At 41.3% G+C, this 16,698-nt stretch overlaps 1 protein-coding gene across 2 annotated transcripts in view; it reads right to left on the reverse strand.

The window, feature by feature from the left end:
• The window catches only part of LOC122975021 (semaphorin-3A-like), a 33,145-nt gene that overhangs the window by 3,921 nt on the left and 12,526 nt on the right, over positions 1 to 16,698 (reverse strand). For both annotated transcript variants that reach the window (XM_044343177.1, XM_044343176.1), the window contains 14 exons: positions 14,812 to 14,972; positions 13,166 to 13,228; positions 9,561 to 9,680; positions 8,661 to 8,751; positions 8,446 to 8,565; positions 6,501 to 6,643; positions 6,237 to 6,351; positions 6,037 to 6,106; positions 3,536 to 3,680; positions 3,157 to 3,376; positions 2,416 to 2,507; positions 2,261 to 2,302; positions 1,868 to 2,025; positions 64 to 131 (listed from right to left, as the gene is read on the reverse strand). In XM_044343177.1, the coding sequence (XP_044199112.1) occupies positions 64 to 131; positions 1,868 to 2,025; positions 2,261 to 2,302; positions 2,416 to 2,507; positions 3,157 to 3,376; positions 3,536 to 3,680; positions 6,037 to 6,106; positions 6,237 to 6,351; positions 6,501 to 6,643; positions 8,446 to 8,565; positions 8,661 to 8,751; positions 9,561 to 9,680; positions 13,166 to 13,228; positions 14,812 to 14,972 (1,608 nt within the window). The remainder of the gene's footprint in view (positions 1 to 63; positions 132 to 1,867; positions 2,026 to 2,260; positions 2,303 to 2,415; positions 2,508 to 3,156; positions 3,377 to 3,535; positions 3,681 to 6,036; positions 6,107 to 6,236; positions 6,352 to 6,500; positions 6,644 to 8,445; positions 8,566 to 8,660; positions 8,752 to 9,560; positions 9,681 to 13,165; positions 13,229 to 14,811; positions 14,973 to 16,698) is intronic.

A 16,698-nucleotide genomic window follows, 5' to 3' on the forward strand; every position in this document is an offset into this window, starting at 1 on the left:
TGTGGCAAAGAAGAGGAGATGGAGAGAGAAAGAATGTGTGTTTGAGTGAAGTCAACAACGTACCATGATGCTGAAGGTCTGAGCACTGGGAGAGAGGGTCTCCGTTTCTGATGTCCTGTCGTCTGGTTCGCCTGGGAAGAAACCAGAGTGTTGTAATGACATTTAATTGACATTTAATGGCACTCATGAACACATACCTGCGTGTGCTGGCATTTTAAGCAACACACGTTCTACAAAATACACCAGAGAAGCACTTGTCACATGTTCTGTTCACTCTACTGTTTAATTTCAACCACTAGGGGGCAATGTTACCCAATGCTATTCCACATTCAGCCCAGAAAAGGTGTATTTATTCAACCTTCACTCCACTGTTAAATCACATGGATGAAGAAAAAAAACAACCAAATCCTGGCAGAATATAGGAAACATAAACCTGCAGAGCAATGAAACAGTGCGTGCTTCATTGCTTTCTGATGAGCCGTTATTATGAAACACATACAGTATTGTTTCGCCCTTGAAAAGCCTTGTAAAAGCAGCCCCACTCTTTGTCCTCTCGATATGAAAGTCCACTCTGTCATTCAGCCTCTTTACTATGACGGCGAGGCGTTTTTCATAGGCTGGCTTTACTGACTAACTGCAAATGTGTCTCCCTTGTTCCTAGTTGTCATGGTCACATTTAAAATCTTTGACAGACGTTGTAAAAAATCAAAGCAGAGAGAGGTGGGGTAAGCCAAAGGTGAGGGGAGAGCTGGAAAGAAGGAAAATAAGAGGAAAAAAGTTCGAGGCACAAAAAGAAACAGATGGAATGAAATCGTCAGTATGTGTGTGTGAATCCTGCTCATCCATCTTCCCTCCATTACTTCTGTATGTCATACATATTTGGACACTTTTCTGTGTCTTTCTCACACAGGTCCCTCTTCTAAGCATTTCCTGGCTAACATTCCTGTCTTTTTGGCCGTCTAAGCACGTGCGGACCGGGTGTCTGGTTCTCATTCTGGGAGAGAGTGCGGGAGGGAAAATATTTGGAGTGTAGAGGAGAGCTGAGAGGAGCCGGTCCTGGCCTTAACCACGGGGTGTGCCACCTCCTCTGTAAACCTGCCAAGCTGGAGTATACCCACTGGCCTACTTCTGCTGGTGTGAGAAGTTCTGGATGAATGAGATGAAGGGGTGTGTGTTTCTTTGTGTGTGTGTGTGTCTTTGTGTGTGTGTGAGGGCTGTAGTGGTCAGCCTAATCCCTCTGGATACAGCAGAGGGTAATTTGAGGGTGTGTATGTTCATACCTCCTGGCTGCAGGGTGAAGTGGTCAGACAGCTCCTGTTGGCTATAATTTAGTGTGTGTGTGCATGAGTAGATGTATATTCATTCACATGTCTCTTTTTATGTCTGTGTGCATCTTAGCTGTAGGGTGACAACTCAGAACAACTGTTACTGGCAGAAGCTATAACCCAGGTTGCTGGATTGTACTTCTTGGAATGCATTCGTAAATCCGTGTGTGTACGAGTATTTAATTACTGTATTTTGTGCCTGTGTATTATTTCTACTCCAGATTACTTCCATGTTTAGAAGTTTGGCATGTATTGTATATCAGTGAAAATTTCTTGGATTTGTAGCACATGGTAATAGGCCTATGGAGGTCTGAGGTTGGAGAAACAAGCTTGTGTGTATATTGAAATACCCTTAAGCAAAACATTTAAAGCCAGTTGCTATGAAGCCAACAGCAACAGCAGAATGCAGGTGTACTGATAACTCCCAGGCATGACGACAATAATACAATAGCAGGATGTTGCTAAAAGGGAACACGCAGGCTCAGCAAACCCTCTGAGGATAAATAAAGAGGAGCTTTAGTTTAGTGTGTGCGTGCTCCTACCTCTTGGCGGTAGGAAAGTATCTCGAGCACTCGCTGCCGTCCCATGCGCAATAAGGGTCTCTGGCCAGGCAGCACTCAGCACAAGCTTTCCCATACACCTCACAACGGTGTAAAGACATCTGCGATACACCCAGGGCAGAGCCAAGGTACAGCTGTTGCTGTGGGAGCCAAAGAAACAACAAGGGACGTAAATTGAATGTTCCTGTGGTTCAGTTGGAAAGGTTCTTGTAAAAAGAAGGTGGTTGCGGGTTTGGTTCTCAGTAGGCACATTAGATGTCTTTGCTTCTGGATATCAGTGTTTATTTAAAGGCCCAGAAGTTCTCACTCTTTTGTTTTTCTTGGACTTGTCAATAACTGCTGGATAAATTATAATGTGTGAAAAAAAATCTTTACCTGCTTGGTTGACAGCTCCATTGCAGTAATGGGAGTAGGCTCCTGCGTAAAACAAATACAGCCTGTTTAATACCACGTTATGTCTATTTTCAGACTGTAGATCTCAGTTTGATACAAGGAGGATGTCAGCTTCATAATTTATTCTCATGCCATACCCTAAAGACAGTCATTTCTTCCAGCACTACTTCTTCCAGGTCATGCCAGCTTTCTCTGGGGATCGTCACCACCTTCAGCACTGTGCCCATGTCTGCAAGACAACAGATATCCAGATACAGTATGTGTATATTCTCATATAAACATATTCTGTCCCTGTCCCTGTTTAAATATGTACACTTGCTTTATTTATAGCATGAAGAAATGAAGATTATTCTCTATGTTTTATTATTTCAGCTTTTCAATATACAGTTTGGTTGCTGCAGTAAAAGGTTCTTTTTTTACCATTGTAATGTTTACAAAATTTCCATCAGATATCGTAATATCATTCTTCAGGACTAATAATAAAACTTCCAAAGAAAAAAAATATTCTGTGTTTAGTTTAAAACGAAAAAACAAAATGATTATTGTTTATTTTGAATAAAACACAAAACTCATGAAGAGCCTGTCTGCAAACAAAATTTCTTTCAGGCTAATAATTGAGTTAAAAGTTGGATTGCGATGTTTTATCAAAGCTCATTTTTTCCCCATTTTTCTCTTCACATTTCTGAACTGTGCTCATAGCAAAAGGGCCTCAAACAACTTTTAAGTACATAGAGACATACAGTACAATCCAGGTTAAAGTCAGTTTAAAAAGAAATAAACCTGGCTATTTTTCAGCCAAACTTTGAGTGTGACTGATCTCAATAATTTGTCTAAACTGTTCTTCTAAGAAGGACACAACAAAGACAAACTGTGTGTACCTGTGCCAATGAACATGACGTCGTACTGTCCGTCCTCTGCCTCTACTCTGTCCACCACAAGCTGGGAAAACTGGTAGTCCACATCTGTCCGCACCATGATGGGACGCCCCCCTATTGGGTGCACTGGGTTGTACATGGCTGGGTGACCCCTGGCAAAAGTGATGACATCATCTGGAAGGTCCTTGGTGGAGTCGAAGCCTCCAAATGTCTTACTGGGGCACTGAGGAGGAGACCAAATAGGCAGGTTGAGAATTTTTTTAAAAACTGTATTAACCTCTTATAGAAAACACAAATTTAAGAAGGTGAAGTAGTATTACTATTATTCCTATTGCTTGCAAATGTACTGCATTTATGGAAAACTGCTTATGTTTAGACTTACAGTTCCAGGGCGTGGGTAGGGCACCCTCCCTTGGAAGGGGACCCACTGGTAGTTGGGTCCATCTCTGTGGGCGTAGGGACCCAGGAAAACCCTCCTGATGTCTGCCATGTTGTACATACACACTGCCGAGCCTTTAAAGATGTTACTGTGGGGGAAAAAGCAGAGGAAGTATTGAGCAGACAGAAATAGGGATGGCAGATGAAAAAGAGATTTTAAGGAGAGAGGGAGGGAGTGTAAAGGTGGCGAAATAAAAAAAAATGACAAAGACAAACAAAAGGGATTCATAAATAATCGGTCACAAGACAGGGATTAGGAGCTTGTGAAAAACTGCAGAAAGACAACAAAATGACCTTTCATCGCACAAAGACAGAGGGGAGCAAGGTTGTTATTACCTAAGTATGGGAATGACAGATTGGAACTTCTCTCTGATTGCTTTCAGCCTCTTGAGAACAGACAGGAATTTGGGCACATCACCAACAAAACAGGAGACCTGGTTCAGAGCATGTTTGAAATCCCCTCCAATGTTTTGTGAGCGGTTAGTTGAGCCAGATGGGTGGATTTTGCTTTCGCTAGCCAGACAGGGTCCGAACCAGGAAAGGTCAATCAATCATGCAAAGAAAACGGGAATGATGTGGGTTTTTTATTTCAATTTATGCTCTGTCCCAGGTCATCCAGCAGACAGCAATTTGTACTGTGACTCATGAAAGTAGAGAATTTGGGAGTTCCCTAAGAATATTCCAAGATATTTTTATTCTACAAGAGTTTCTAAAATATTCATGTGGAGATTGTAACAGAGTAAGCTGACTCTTTAAATCTCTGAGAACCATCAAGTCCATTAATCCCTGACCACATGTGACAAGATCTATTTAAAAATTTCATACATAATTATCTGCTTATATGTGGGATGTTCAAAAGTTCATCCATCAACTTTGTGTCACTTTTAACAGATGGCACATTTTCATTTGGGCAGCAGTTTCTTGCATTTGCAGGAACCAAATGCTTCAGCGAGATTCAGGACGTCCTTTGTCTTGCTGACTGCAATGGGAAGTTGTATCAGACTAATTAGGGATGTGGGTGGCATACACACAGCCGACAGTACTCACCAAAGCATGGAAGATGAATGGATTAGCATTTGAAAATGTTAATTACAGAGAAATTCAATTAACTCCAGGGGCAAAAAAAAGACTCTCCAATATCTATGCTTAAGAAGAAGGGCGAACATGTGTTTGTGCAGATACACACAATTTGAGAGAGAGGCACACAAATTCAGTCAACCTCACAAAAGTGCACACACACACACACACATACACACAAATAGGGGCACAATCAAACATTGATCTGTCAGTGGCAGCTTCTTTGTGCCTCATTAAGCAGTGATATTAAAAGCCGGTCCCTCTGAATCTCTGCTCTATTCATCTCTGAAAACCGGCCACTTAGAAAACCAATTAAACCACTCTAATTCCTCAATGCCCCATAATTGAATTTGTGTGCATGTGTGTGCGTGCTGGCACACATGTGGGGTACGTAGGTGTACGCCCACCATCGCGCACCGACCTTTTGGTTTGAATAAATTCCAGAGAGTTGAGAAAAGCCATACGGGCCTAGCGATGCGAGGCACCTGTCAGTATGCGTTAGCTTGCACCGCCGTTCCATTCAGCCTGTCTTATCATTAGTGGTGATTGATGGTGAAGTGTTTGTCCTCCTCTCAAAGCAGTTCACAGACTCTACTGGACACAAAAATACCCCCCTCCTCATTCCCAAATGCAAATTCATCATCATCATGATAAGTGCCACCATCTGTGCCATTTCAACTCACTTATCTGGCTTCCCCCTTGCCTTCACCTCTCCGCATGCTTCAATAGAACCACACCCGGCCTCTGAAAACCCTATTCAAGACTGGGGCGGCGGCCAGGGGAGAGACGTGCGTTCCTGCTGAGTGAATATCGTGTTTCTCTCACTCCCTCCTGTTCCATAATCTGATTTCCCTACAAGCCTCTGCCAAGGTTTCAATGAAAAAAGGGACAGGTAGCGGGTAACGGGGAATCGGCTAAAAGCAATCTCCAATCGGAGAGGCGAGACATGGGGAGGGGTATTGTATGAGGGGAAAGCAACCATAAGACACCTGTAAGTGGATTATGGGACGGGGAGCGCCGTCTGGGAATTTAACTGAGGCATGCTTGGTCGCTCGCATCCTGCCGTGTCATTTAAAATGGTTAGGAAATTACAGATAAAGGGATGGAATAAAGGATGTGAAAAGAAAGAATCCTTGAAAGGAAATATGAAGCATGTGTGTTTTTCAAATACAGAGGAAATAACTTGTCCAGGACGGTTGCCCGTTGAATAAATATCAGCTCCTTCTGATCTCCTAGCAACAAATCAGCAAAACAAATATGATACTACCGGCGTCTGTCATAGTCAACATTCTGCACACTATTTGAGAATCTGAGCCCTTGCAAGCACATTTCGGGGGTCATCATGAAAAGATCTGGAGTAGAGTTTACCTGGATGTGGTGAATACAGCATAGATAACTGGATTCTTTGGGTCCTTGGAGTTCATGAGAAACACGTCCTCTGAAAATACAAAACAAGACTGGATGAAGGTGAGGGTTTTTAACAACATTTTGAAGAGGATCTGAGTGTGTGAGGTCATCTTTTCTTCATGTACTGTACAAACAGGTGTGAATAAAGAATGCACACTTACGTAGCTCATCAAAGTGTGTATCAATGCCGTTGACCCCGGGGACTGAACACATTAGCCGGGCCTTGAGGAAAGTGGTCCACTTGTTCACCAGACTCCTGTGACCTCCCATGTCATTCTGCATGACAAACACACTTAACATCAACCCATTATCTGCAAACACCAACACACGGTTAAAGTATTTCTGTAAGAGAACATAGATTTATTTGATTCACTACACATTTCCATCGCTTAAGAGACTTTGACTTTGTTTGTGTGTGTTGTTACCTTACACAGTTGTCCTATCCTGGCGATGGTAGCCTTGCCCGTGTGCTCTCCGTCCATGGCGTTCTCTTTGAAAAACAGGAAGATTTTATCGTCTTCAGGATTGTCGCTCTCTGGGATCAAGTGTACGCTGATGAACCTTGGATCTACAGGGATAAAGAGAGAAAGATTGTCTGCAGTGAGTACGGTGCATTATAGAACCATTCAAGACAATAAAATTAGCATAAATTTGTTCATACACACTCGCATAACACAAACTGAATTACACACACACACCTCTACACAAATTTTACAATTCAACCTCTGTCCTAATGGCGAGCCTTTCACCCCTATTTTACACCTTTGAAATCAATCCCCCATGATATTCTCCAGTCACGGCTCAGTAATAACAGCCATTCACTTTACACCCTGGTGTTACAGTATCTGACTTTACCCCAATTGAGCGCTCCAAGTCCAAATCCCACATAACCCCTGTCTCTAGACCACATCCTCACAAAAACACATGGCTCTGATTGTCCCGGGTAACACTTGAATAAATTCATCTCGACTTTAAGCGCGAGAGGAAATCAAAGCTAAACGGGCACACGAAAGGGCACAAGGACTGAGGAAAAGTGGCCACAGTCGCTGAGGCGTCGCCACGCGTAAAATGAGCCTGTGTCTAAAAGCTAGGGGGTTAGCTGGAAGGAAACAAGCAGTGCCATGTTACGCCTCTATGGCTGTTTAGGATATAGAGTAGCTGTGAAAAAGGAGAGTGTGGCCAAAGTGGGAAGCAGATTTATAAGCGCCGTGCGGGTGCGAGACCTCTGGTATGAATCATGTGTGTACCCCACACATGCTTTCATACCTCTATTGTGAATATCTGCCATTAAATCTACACATTCATAAATTCAACTGTGTATACACACGCTTATAAAAACAGGCTGCCGCCAATGAGGTCATGCAATTCATTACATTTAATTCCCAACTAAAAGGTCCCTTTATTCAGAGGAGTTTTAATCCAAACTCCATGTGAGCGAGAGGGCATTAAAAGGTGAAGAGATGTGTAAATAAATCGCATGAATCGAGACTAAAGTCAAAGCTACCGTTTAACGCTAAATCTGCTATTAAGAATTCATTCCCAAGTTCTTCTCTTGTTACATTTGAGTACCATGTAACCTTGTTGATAAAGGCTCAATAGAATATCCCCATCCCAGTAATCCATGCAATTACAAGTCCCCCTTTGTGGTGAAGGAGCTGGATTTTGCCGAGCCGAATGGATACAATCCCCGGCGTATTTGTTTGAACAAGGTGAAAGATCGATGGGGATTAACGTGCCAACAAAGACTTCTCCTTTTTAAATCGCTCTTTATTAATATGTCACAGTAATCAGCACTGCAGAGACCAGTGTTTGTGTGTTTGATTTTTGATGGTGCTGTGGGGGGGAGGGGGGTGAACTAAGAGGAATTTGACTCCACTACAGGAAAACAGCTGAGAGCGGATTAGTTCTGTGGGAAAGAAGGGAAAAAGGGATGGCACAGCTTGAGGGAAAGGTTCAAACTGAACTTTTGTGGCTCCCTAAGTCCTCCGCGGTGCCGAAAGATAGCCAGACAGACTGAACAGTCAATAACTCTCCCTCACTGGCACGCTAATCTTACTAGCACAGGCAAATCCAGTGATTTTGTGAATGGGCTCTGATATCTGATGACTACACATGAATGGAAATGATTGGAGACTTGAAGCTTGTGAGAGAATTTAATGCTTCTAAGTCCAGTGAAAATCTCAATGGTGTTCTTTCTTCAAAAATGGCTGACGAAAGTTAAAGTATCCAATTCTACTTTAAAAATAAAGTTGTGAAGTTTGTTAAACCATATGTGATTAGTCTACCACACTAAAACTAGCTGTGTCAATCACCAGTACCAAATTAAACTGACATTTATAGAAGAACCCTTTTTTTATTTTTATATTTTACCATTCAGCCATCTTGAATCATGCTGCTCTGTTCTGATTGGATGATGATCTCCCAGGGTACGGAAAATAGCGAAGTCCCTTCCCATAAAATCAGCAGATGTGCCAGAGTACAGCTCTCCATCTGCCAGTGAGAAAGTATGGTTAGGAACAAATGACCAACTCTGAAGTGAATGCATACTTCCTGGAACTAATCACAGCAGCAGAGATCAAACTCACCGATCAGGAGTGAGGCTGAGAGCATTTTGGGGTCATAGGGGCTTTTCCCGCGGCCATTCTCGAAATGTGAGGCCAGCCGAAAGATGTTTTCCTGTGGTAGAAAGGGTCAGAGTTCAAATAGAGGCCAGGGAAAGCCACATTAAGCCTTGCTAAAGGTACATTTATAGCCTGTGTTTCAAATTACAACATATTCTTCTTATAGCAGTTCAGCCTGACAGGAGCAATACGATGTTTTACACTGCTCTATCCAACCAGATATACTAGGGAAATAAAGTAGCAAGGCCACATATCACCTCCAGTGAATATATTACAAGGAAAGTGAGATTTACACAGTTTTCTTTAAATCAATTACTGACAACACTACTTTAAACTCAAGTGAACTCATGCAGGGTCTTCTATAGTGAAAACCTGCATGGTGCAAACACTCATTCCCTTCCCCATTATGAGACTGCAGGACCCATGCTAGTACATTGATTAACCTGTAGGCCCTTATCAAGATGACTGATTGAACTTTGATGTAAGGCAGAGGTTGTTTAATTTCAGATGGCTAGCATTGAAACATATAGTGACCACTTTTTCCACTTTTCACAAAAGAAAACATTGATGAGAAGACAATCAATGAGGGGAATGAATACCGCTGATAGAAAAATGTGTGAGCGTATGCTTGGTGCAGCCAGTGCAGTTGCAGCGCACAAATACTTTTTTTTAAAGGGGGAATAATATTGGATTTAGTCTCTCATTAGTTTACTATAGCACTGGTGTCACATTTCATGACTCATTAATGAACACTCGATTGAGATTTAAATTACCTTTTGCATATATATAACTGATTTAAAGTGTGGAAAAAGGCCACAACATTTGCTGAACATTAACGCACCCCTGTGTGTGATTATGTATTACCTCTGCCCTTTTGCCCATTTCCAGGAAAGCACAGATGGGGTGGAAGGCTCCTGTGCCGCAGATGTACAGGTGGGTCTGGTTGTATGGTTGGAGGACCCGGATGAAGTTAGAGCACTCTTTCTGGAAAAGAAATGAGACAAAAAAAACATCAAACCCCCCCGCCTCCGAGTAATTTTATACAATGAGACATACAGCTGGCAAAGACATTTGAATAGATTTTGTGTATGAAATAATGGTATCTGTTTATATAGTAATCCTACCAGCAAAGTATATTATAATGCAAAGCATGTGAGACCTTTAGGATTTTTTTATGAAAGAGCTTGCAAATGTTAACATTAGTCTCCAATCTGCCAATTCCCTCCTCCAAATCATAAAGTTTAAATTAAGTTTTATCCTTTATGAAAATAATGTTGACACCTCTAATCGAGAAAAGCTCTGACGTGATTGAAATAAGACACTAATAGAAAGCAAAGAATAGGAGAATAGAGAAAAGCCCTGGTGGAATTCCGTTTAAAGCGGGGACTTTCCAGTTGGTTTGGAAAAGACTTATGAAACTGAGTCTCCTTCAAGGAAATCCCACCTGTAAGTCAAATCAGGCAAATCTACCTCAGGTCTTTAATGATCCATGTGTTTGAATTTACTGAGGGTATTTGGGTTGGCGCTCCAGCACATGTTGATAGTCCCAGTGGTGTGAGACTGTTTATTAGAGTGCTAATCAACAGGATTGGTTAATGTAGGAGGGTTATTAGCGGCCTTGAGGAGTTGATTTAGGCACATGTGTTTAAGAGATTAGTCTGTGGTTTTCCTAATTATAAATACATGCTGAATATCCACCTAACAAATAAGCTCACATTTGCTTGGGGGATTTGGAAACACACCACACTCATCACATCACATGCAGACAGCCAAATAATCCCTCTTTCTTCCTCCCTTCAACACATGTATCTCTTCAGGCTTCTAAACATTTCAGTTTGATGTCTTGATGATGTCCCTCATATGAGACATAAATGGATATGAGGCTCCACTGAGTTCAAGTTGGAGTGATGACATTTTCCAGTACACCATATTACAGTAACTTTGGATTCGCACACTGCAAACCTTTTCCAAAAAACAGAATTTCCTGCTATTATTCAAAATGGCAGAAAGTGTTTCTCCTCAGACATCTGCTTAAAGGAATAGTTGGACTATTTGGGAAATACGCCTATTTGCTGCCTTGCCTACAGTTAGATGAGAATATCGATACCACTCTCGCATCTGTATATTAAACATGAAGCTGGAGCCAGTTGGTTAGCTTAGCATAAAGGTGGGAAACAGCTAGCGTAGTGTTTAATCTGTGCAAGAAACCAAAGTGTAGAAATGACACTTTTTGGCTTTATGGGGGGTTATGTCCAGGAGCAGTGACAAATCAAACAAAGGAGACACAACATGCTAAATAGTGAGCTATAGACATGCTGGTAGGCAGGTTGTTACCTGAGTCAGGTTAGCTTGTTCCTTCATGCTAAAATAGGCTAAGTGGCTGCTGGCACCAGCTTCATTTTGAGCATACAGTTCTGAAAGTGGTATTTATCTTCTCATCTAATGTTTTATATGAATGATTATGTGCCAATCTCAGTTTAGTTTTATTTTAATACACATGTTGTAGCATGCTACTAGTTTCTGACTGACTGGGGTTCATTCAAGCATTTGACACCTTTCCACTGTGCATATCATCATTACACTTCAGCCACAGGACTATTGCTGAGTTCACAGAGGAAGACTAAACTTGCATGATGCCTTGTGGCTGACCTCAACCCTGCACGTCTGTGTGTCTATGTAACTGTGCAGCTTAATGACTTTACCCTCTGTGTTTCCTATTGCTGAACAGTGGGAGCACATGTCCCCACATCATTCTCACACCCTTATTATATGCATTTTACCAACTCCTATAATCCCGCCAGTGTCAGCTCTGTTTAGGATTTTGCATGGCTGTCTTCAAGTTAGCTATGCGGTAGGTAGGAAGGTAGCACCTAAACACTGACAGACGTTAGTTATGCAAGTCACTCAAACACGCGACTCTGTCTCGACCCCAGGTGAAAAATGACTTCCCTGGTCACAAACCATGTCATTATGTCAAAACCACAACACCCGCAGAGGATAAATGACTCATTATTGGATAAAATGAATGACTCTCTTTGGATTCTAATAATGACTTTCCACGAGAGAAATGGTTTGACAGATCTTCATGTGGGTTTGTATATGAATTGAGTGAATTTTGAGATTATGCTGAGGTCTCTAATTGAATATGGAAAATGCATTGGAAATGTAGTATAACCCTGGATTATTATTTTTCCTTTAATATCTGTAATAGGTGGACAAATATATTCGGAAATTACATCAGGCAGTTATGCTAAAATGTGAATCCACACCCCGGCATCTGAACCTCTTGTTTGCTGAATCAAATGCAACAACCTGGGCCATGTTACACACTCATCTTGCCAAAGAGTATGATACAGCTATTAGGCATTTTGGAGGGGGGCAGCTGTTACATTTGTTCTGCGGCTGTAAATTGTGGTTTGGAGAAATGCATCACTTTGGGAGCTCTGAATGCTTTAGTAATGTCCTAATCAAGGCCTCTCCTTGCTGCACTCCGTCTCTGCTCTCACCGCCTCATTTTCAAGGGTAAACATTTTTACAGCACGCAAATTCCTCATCATTGTGTTTTGCGAGATTTTGTACTGCCAGAGCCCACTCTCTTTCCACTGTGTGAAGGAACGAAGGTGCAGTTTTTGCCTGTGTGGTTCTGACTTTGTGTTTGTGTGTGAAACCCAAAAAGCTGGCAGTGAGTTAGACCCCGCTGGAACCTCTGTGATTTTAAAAGGACTATGTAATTCTGTATAATCCTAAAACCCTGCGCCCGCTGCACTCCAGACTCATCCAGCCATGAAATTAAGATCAGATACAACACCGAGAGGGCCTATCCAAACAGCAACACAAAGATAACACACTCTAACACCCTCGCACACACAAACAAAACCGACAGCATGTAGTATGTGTTCAGCAAACCTGCGCAGGATTGCACATGTGAGCTAACACTCCGCGCCAGATAACGAGTACTCAAATAACACACTCCCACATAAATATGCACACATGCACGTATTCTGAGGCACATCTATAAATATACTTTAAACATAAAACTGTACACTGCAGGGACAAACAACCTCTAAGGTAATATGTCATTATGCTCTTGCCACTAAGACTCTGTGTACACCTTACTGTGACCAAACATCTGTCGTATAGTGTATTTCTGTGTGTTAGGTTGTGGGTGTTGGCCGATAGAGAGTAGAGTACGTCAGAGCTAAGAGATGTAACATGGCTACTATCGCTTTAATCTGAGCTAATTTCCCATCTGTACAGTGCTTAAGTAGCTGTAAGGAGGCTGGTCCCAGATAGTTACTTCAATCTTTTTAGCGTTTTTAACGTGGCTAGGTCAACAAAAATCCCATCCCAGAAAATGCTCAAGAATTACAAGGAGCGACACAATACAGACATATAATTTAGCTAACAATAGAAGCAAAAAATTGTAGGGAAGAGCTCAAACGATGATGCTATCATGAGTTTGGACTTACCCCAAGGTCTTTCCCTGCCCACTTGCATTCATCTCTTTTAGAGGGGGTGGCAGGCCACGCAATCTGTGCAAATGAGAAATAGACATAGTCACATTATGCCGAAGGTGGAGAGGACAGATTCATATGATGTTTCATGAAATGGGAAGGCTGTGAGTCAATGTGATGAATCAGAGGAAGGAAGATTTGTATAATTCCAGGAGAATGACTTTGGATTTGTCATGTTTTGAGAATCCCGAGTTTCTTCACTCCTTTATTTCCCCACTGAAGCCTTAGCAATACCATTAGTTTCGTTTCCACATATGATAAATAAGGGATTGTCTTTATACACTTTAAAGATAGACTGCATCAAAGTGGGGTAGAAGAAAGGTTTAGGTAAAAGAAAATGATGAAAAACCATCTGAAACAAACTGTGTTTATGTGAAGCTGGACAACATATGTAGGAATAAGTAAAATTGTTACCCTCTACATGCACTCGCAGTGTTAATATAGTCTTTTATGTATTCTAAATATAGGTTTTGGCTAAACTTATGACATCCAAAATTTTTCTACAATAGAGTTACAGTTCAAATGCTGACCATATGGTTGCACTTTTCCCTGAACATTTGAATGGAAAACATGCTTTTGCTACTTTGTTCTTGAAAAGATAAGAGTCATTGTCAAATAAATGATGGTTTTGTACTGTCATTAAGGCGAATCCATCTGTGGCCTCTGGTGTCACATGAATTATAAACACACATGGCATGTATGAGTGTGCATGTGTAAGCTATAATGAGTCAGGGAATGATTATGTACTCAAAACTTGGGTGCCATTGAGCTCACTTTTTCACTGGTGGCCTCACAGATGTGGACAGACAATGGAAATATATGCACATACACGTGCTGGACATGTATTATTATGTCCATAAAATAACGTTTGCGTGTGTCCTTGGCACACATACACACACACACATTCCTTATTCTATTCCTAGACTTTATCTCCTCTCTAGATCAGCTGAGTTTTCCTCTCTTGGGAATCTGCATTGCACATTTCAGGGTAATTACATTAGATTTGCTTAATCACTGCTTTTTGGCCTTTATCTTGTAATGATGCAAAGATCAGAACAAAAGAGCGAAAAAGGAAAAAAAAAAAAAATACACATCCGAGCCAAGGGCAAAAATAATTCAGAGACACACTCTCCTTCCCTGCATTGACTATGTATATCTGAGCACTTTCATTCCTCCTGTTCAACTCTCTGCAGCCTGCAGGCAAGTCTGTGTCAGTCTTGTGTGTCTATCATAGCAGGCCGAATCAGATAAAAAGACTGTTAACCTAGTCCAGGTGGAGTAATGGAATTATGGACAGCCCCGTCTGGACCGAGACAGACAGTGGTAGGGATGAGGGGAGGGAGGAAAAGGTGGAGTAATGGACTCCAGAGGGAGCAGCAATGAGAGAAGAGAAGAGAAGAGAAGAGAAGAGAAGAGAAGAGAAGAGAAGAGAAGAGAAGAGAAGAGAAGAGAAGAGAAGAGAAGAGAAGAGAAGAGAAGAGAAGCTCAAATAATACCTTGCATTCTGAAACAAAGAACAAGACTTCATTCAACGCTCACACAGACCTATAAACTTTAATGAAACTGTAGCCGAAATCAAGCTTAGAACATCTGAATCTTACCTGTTTGTGGTCTCTGTTGATGTTGACAAGGTCGAACGAGAAGATGTGGTCTTCGGCGCCCACCAGTAGTCTCCCTCGCTCCTCGTCCAATAGGAAAGCGTCATAGCTCGAGCTGTTAGCCAAGCCATTGAAAGTGACGAGGTTGCTGGACTCTAACATCTCTGAAAAGGAAGAAAAAGAAGGGGAAAAAAAATGATGCCGATTCTTGGATCTATGGAAATGTCTGACAACAGGACTGATGGATGAACAGATGTAAAATGGGGAAACAAACCCTGCCTCAGGAAAACCTTGTAAAATAAACAAAACTAAAAGTGGACATAATTCTAATAATAATTCTTTCATTACATAAACATTCAATATAAAACACTAATATTCACAACTAATATGTTGTCAAATTATATATATAGAGGTACTGAGTCAAACTATAGTTCTGTTTTAATGACACAGTTCATAGTAAGAGATAGATAGTAAGATAAGAGTAAAATTTGTGTTTTTCTTAGCCTCAAAGAAAAAATATTAAATCGTCCTTAATCAAGATGTTTTGTTGTATGAAACTACAAACTGCTTTTCATGTTTTCTTAATAGTTTTTCCACACGTACACATTTGCGCACACTTTCATACAGACACACGTCAGTCAGGTTATAGCGTGAGACATTTGAAGTGAACACAGCATGTCCCAATCAGGGACACAGTTCAGACTGTTCAGCCGTGTGATTGGTTGAATAATTCATATGGAGTCAGGGCCAGGGGAGACTCTGTGTTTGTAAGTATGTGTGGGTGTGTGTGGCATGTAGCTGGAAATGGGTTATTATGTAAATTAACATTAATGAGTGTGTGACACAGTACGCATGTGCTTCTAAACAGTGTTCCATTCAGGTGTACCAAAAGTACAAAGTGCTATGAGCTGTACTAACACCGTCAGTCTAAATGAAAACCTGCACCACAAGTTTTTATGTGTGAGCCACTCCAGTCAGACCTCTGACAATCAGTTAACATTTAATCACCAAAGATGAGGTCCACCAACTCTGAAGAGCGTGCGCTGTCACAACAGCCAAAGTATTATATTAACAAAGAACCAAACTCCCTTCCTGACACTAAGTTAACCTAGGATTACATGGCCAGTAAATGTTAGAATGAACAGTTTTAGTTTTAGTGAACCTTAGCACATGCAAGAAAAAAACATAAGTCACATAGAGTTGTTGTTATGGTGTAAACAGTAAAAGTTCATTGTCCAAGTCAACCAAATATGTGCAGTAAATTCAATATCTATTGTTCATCCATTTATATTAAAAGCAGCACCAATAATGCAATATAGAGAAACTCTATTAGGTGCTTTTTTTCCCGTCACATCATCTAATTACTAGATTTTTCTATTATGAAGAGTCCCAGGCACCCAAACACATATAAAATGATCTATCTTTAATTTTAATTACGAATAAAACAATGCAACATCTTTGGCTAATTGAGTAGCAGGCAAATTGACTCTCAGAACAATTAATGTTAAAGTATGTCAATCAACAGTTGCTCATACAGTGTAAGCCGCTCTGAAATATAATGACACTAACATTTGTTTCACAAATAAATAGACAGAAATTGAATTAACCCCTTAACCATCATCCTCTCGGTCGCTCTACTGGATACAGAACATGTGCTTTTTATTTGCACCAGAGGTACAGTCTTCTGATACATCATCCTCACTATCACACAACATCATCCATCATCATCAGTGTCACCACATAGAATGGACACACGCAGGAAAAAGCAGACCAGCACAAGCACACATGTGCACACAAACACATACTGTATGTACAGTATGGGCGTAGAATCCGGTGGATTGTGATCTCCCTGCTCTCTCCGCAAAAGCTCTGACTGACGGGCTGCTATAG

The sequence above is a fragment of the Thunnus albacares genome, chromosome 23 (genome assembly GCF_914725855.1).
Source record: "Thunnus albacares chromosome 23, fThuAlb1.1, whole genome shotgun sequence".
Lineage (NCBI taxonomy): Eukaryota > Metazoa > Chordata > Actinopteri > Scombriformes > Scombridae > Thunnus > Thunnus albacares.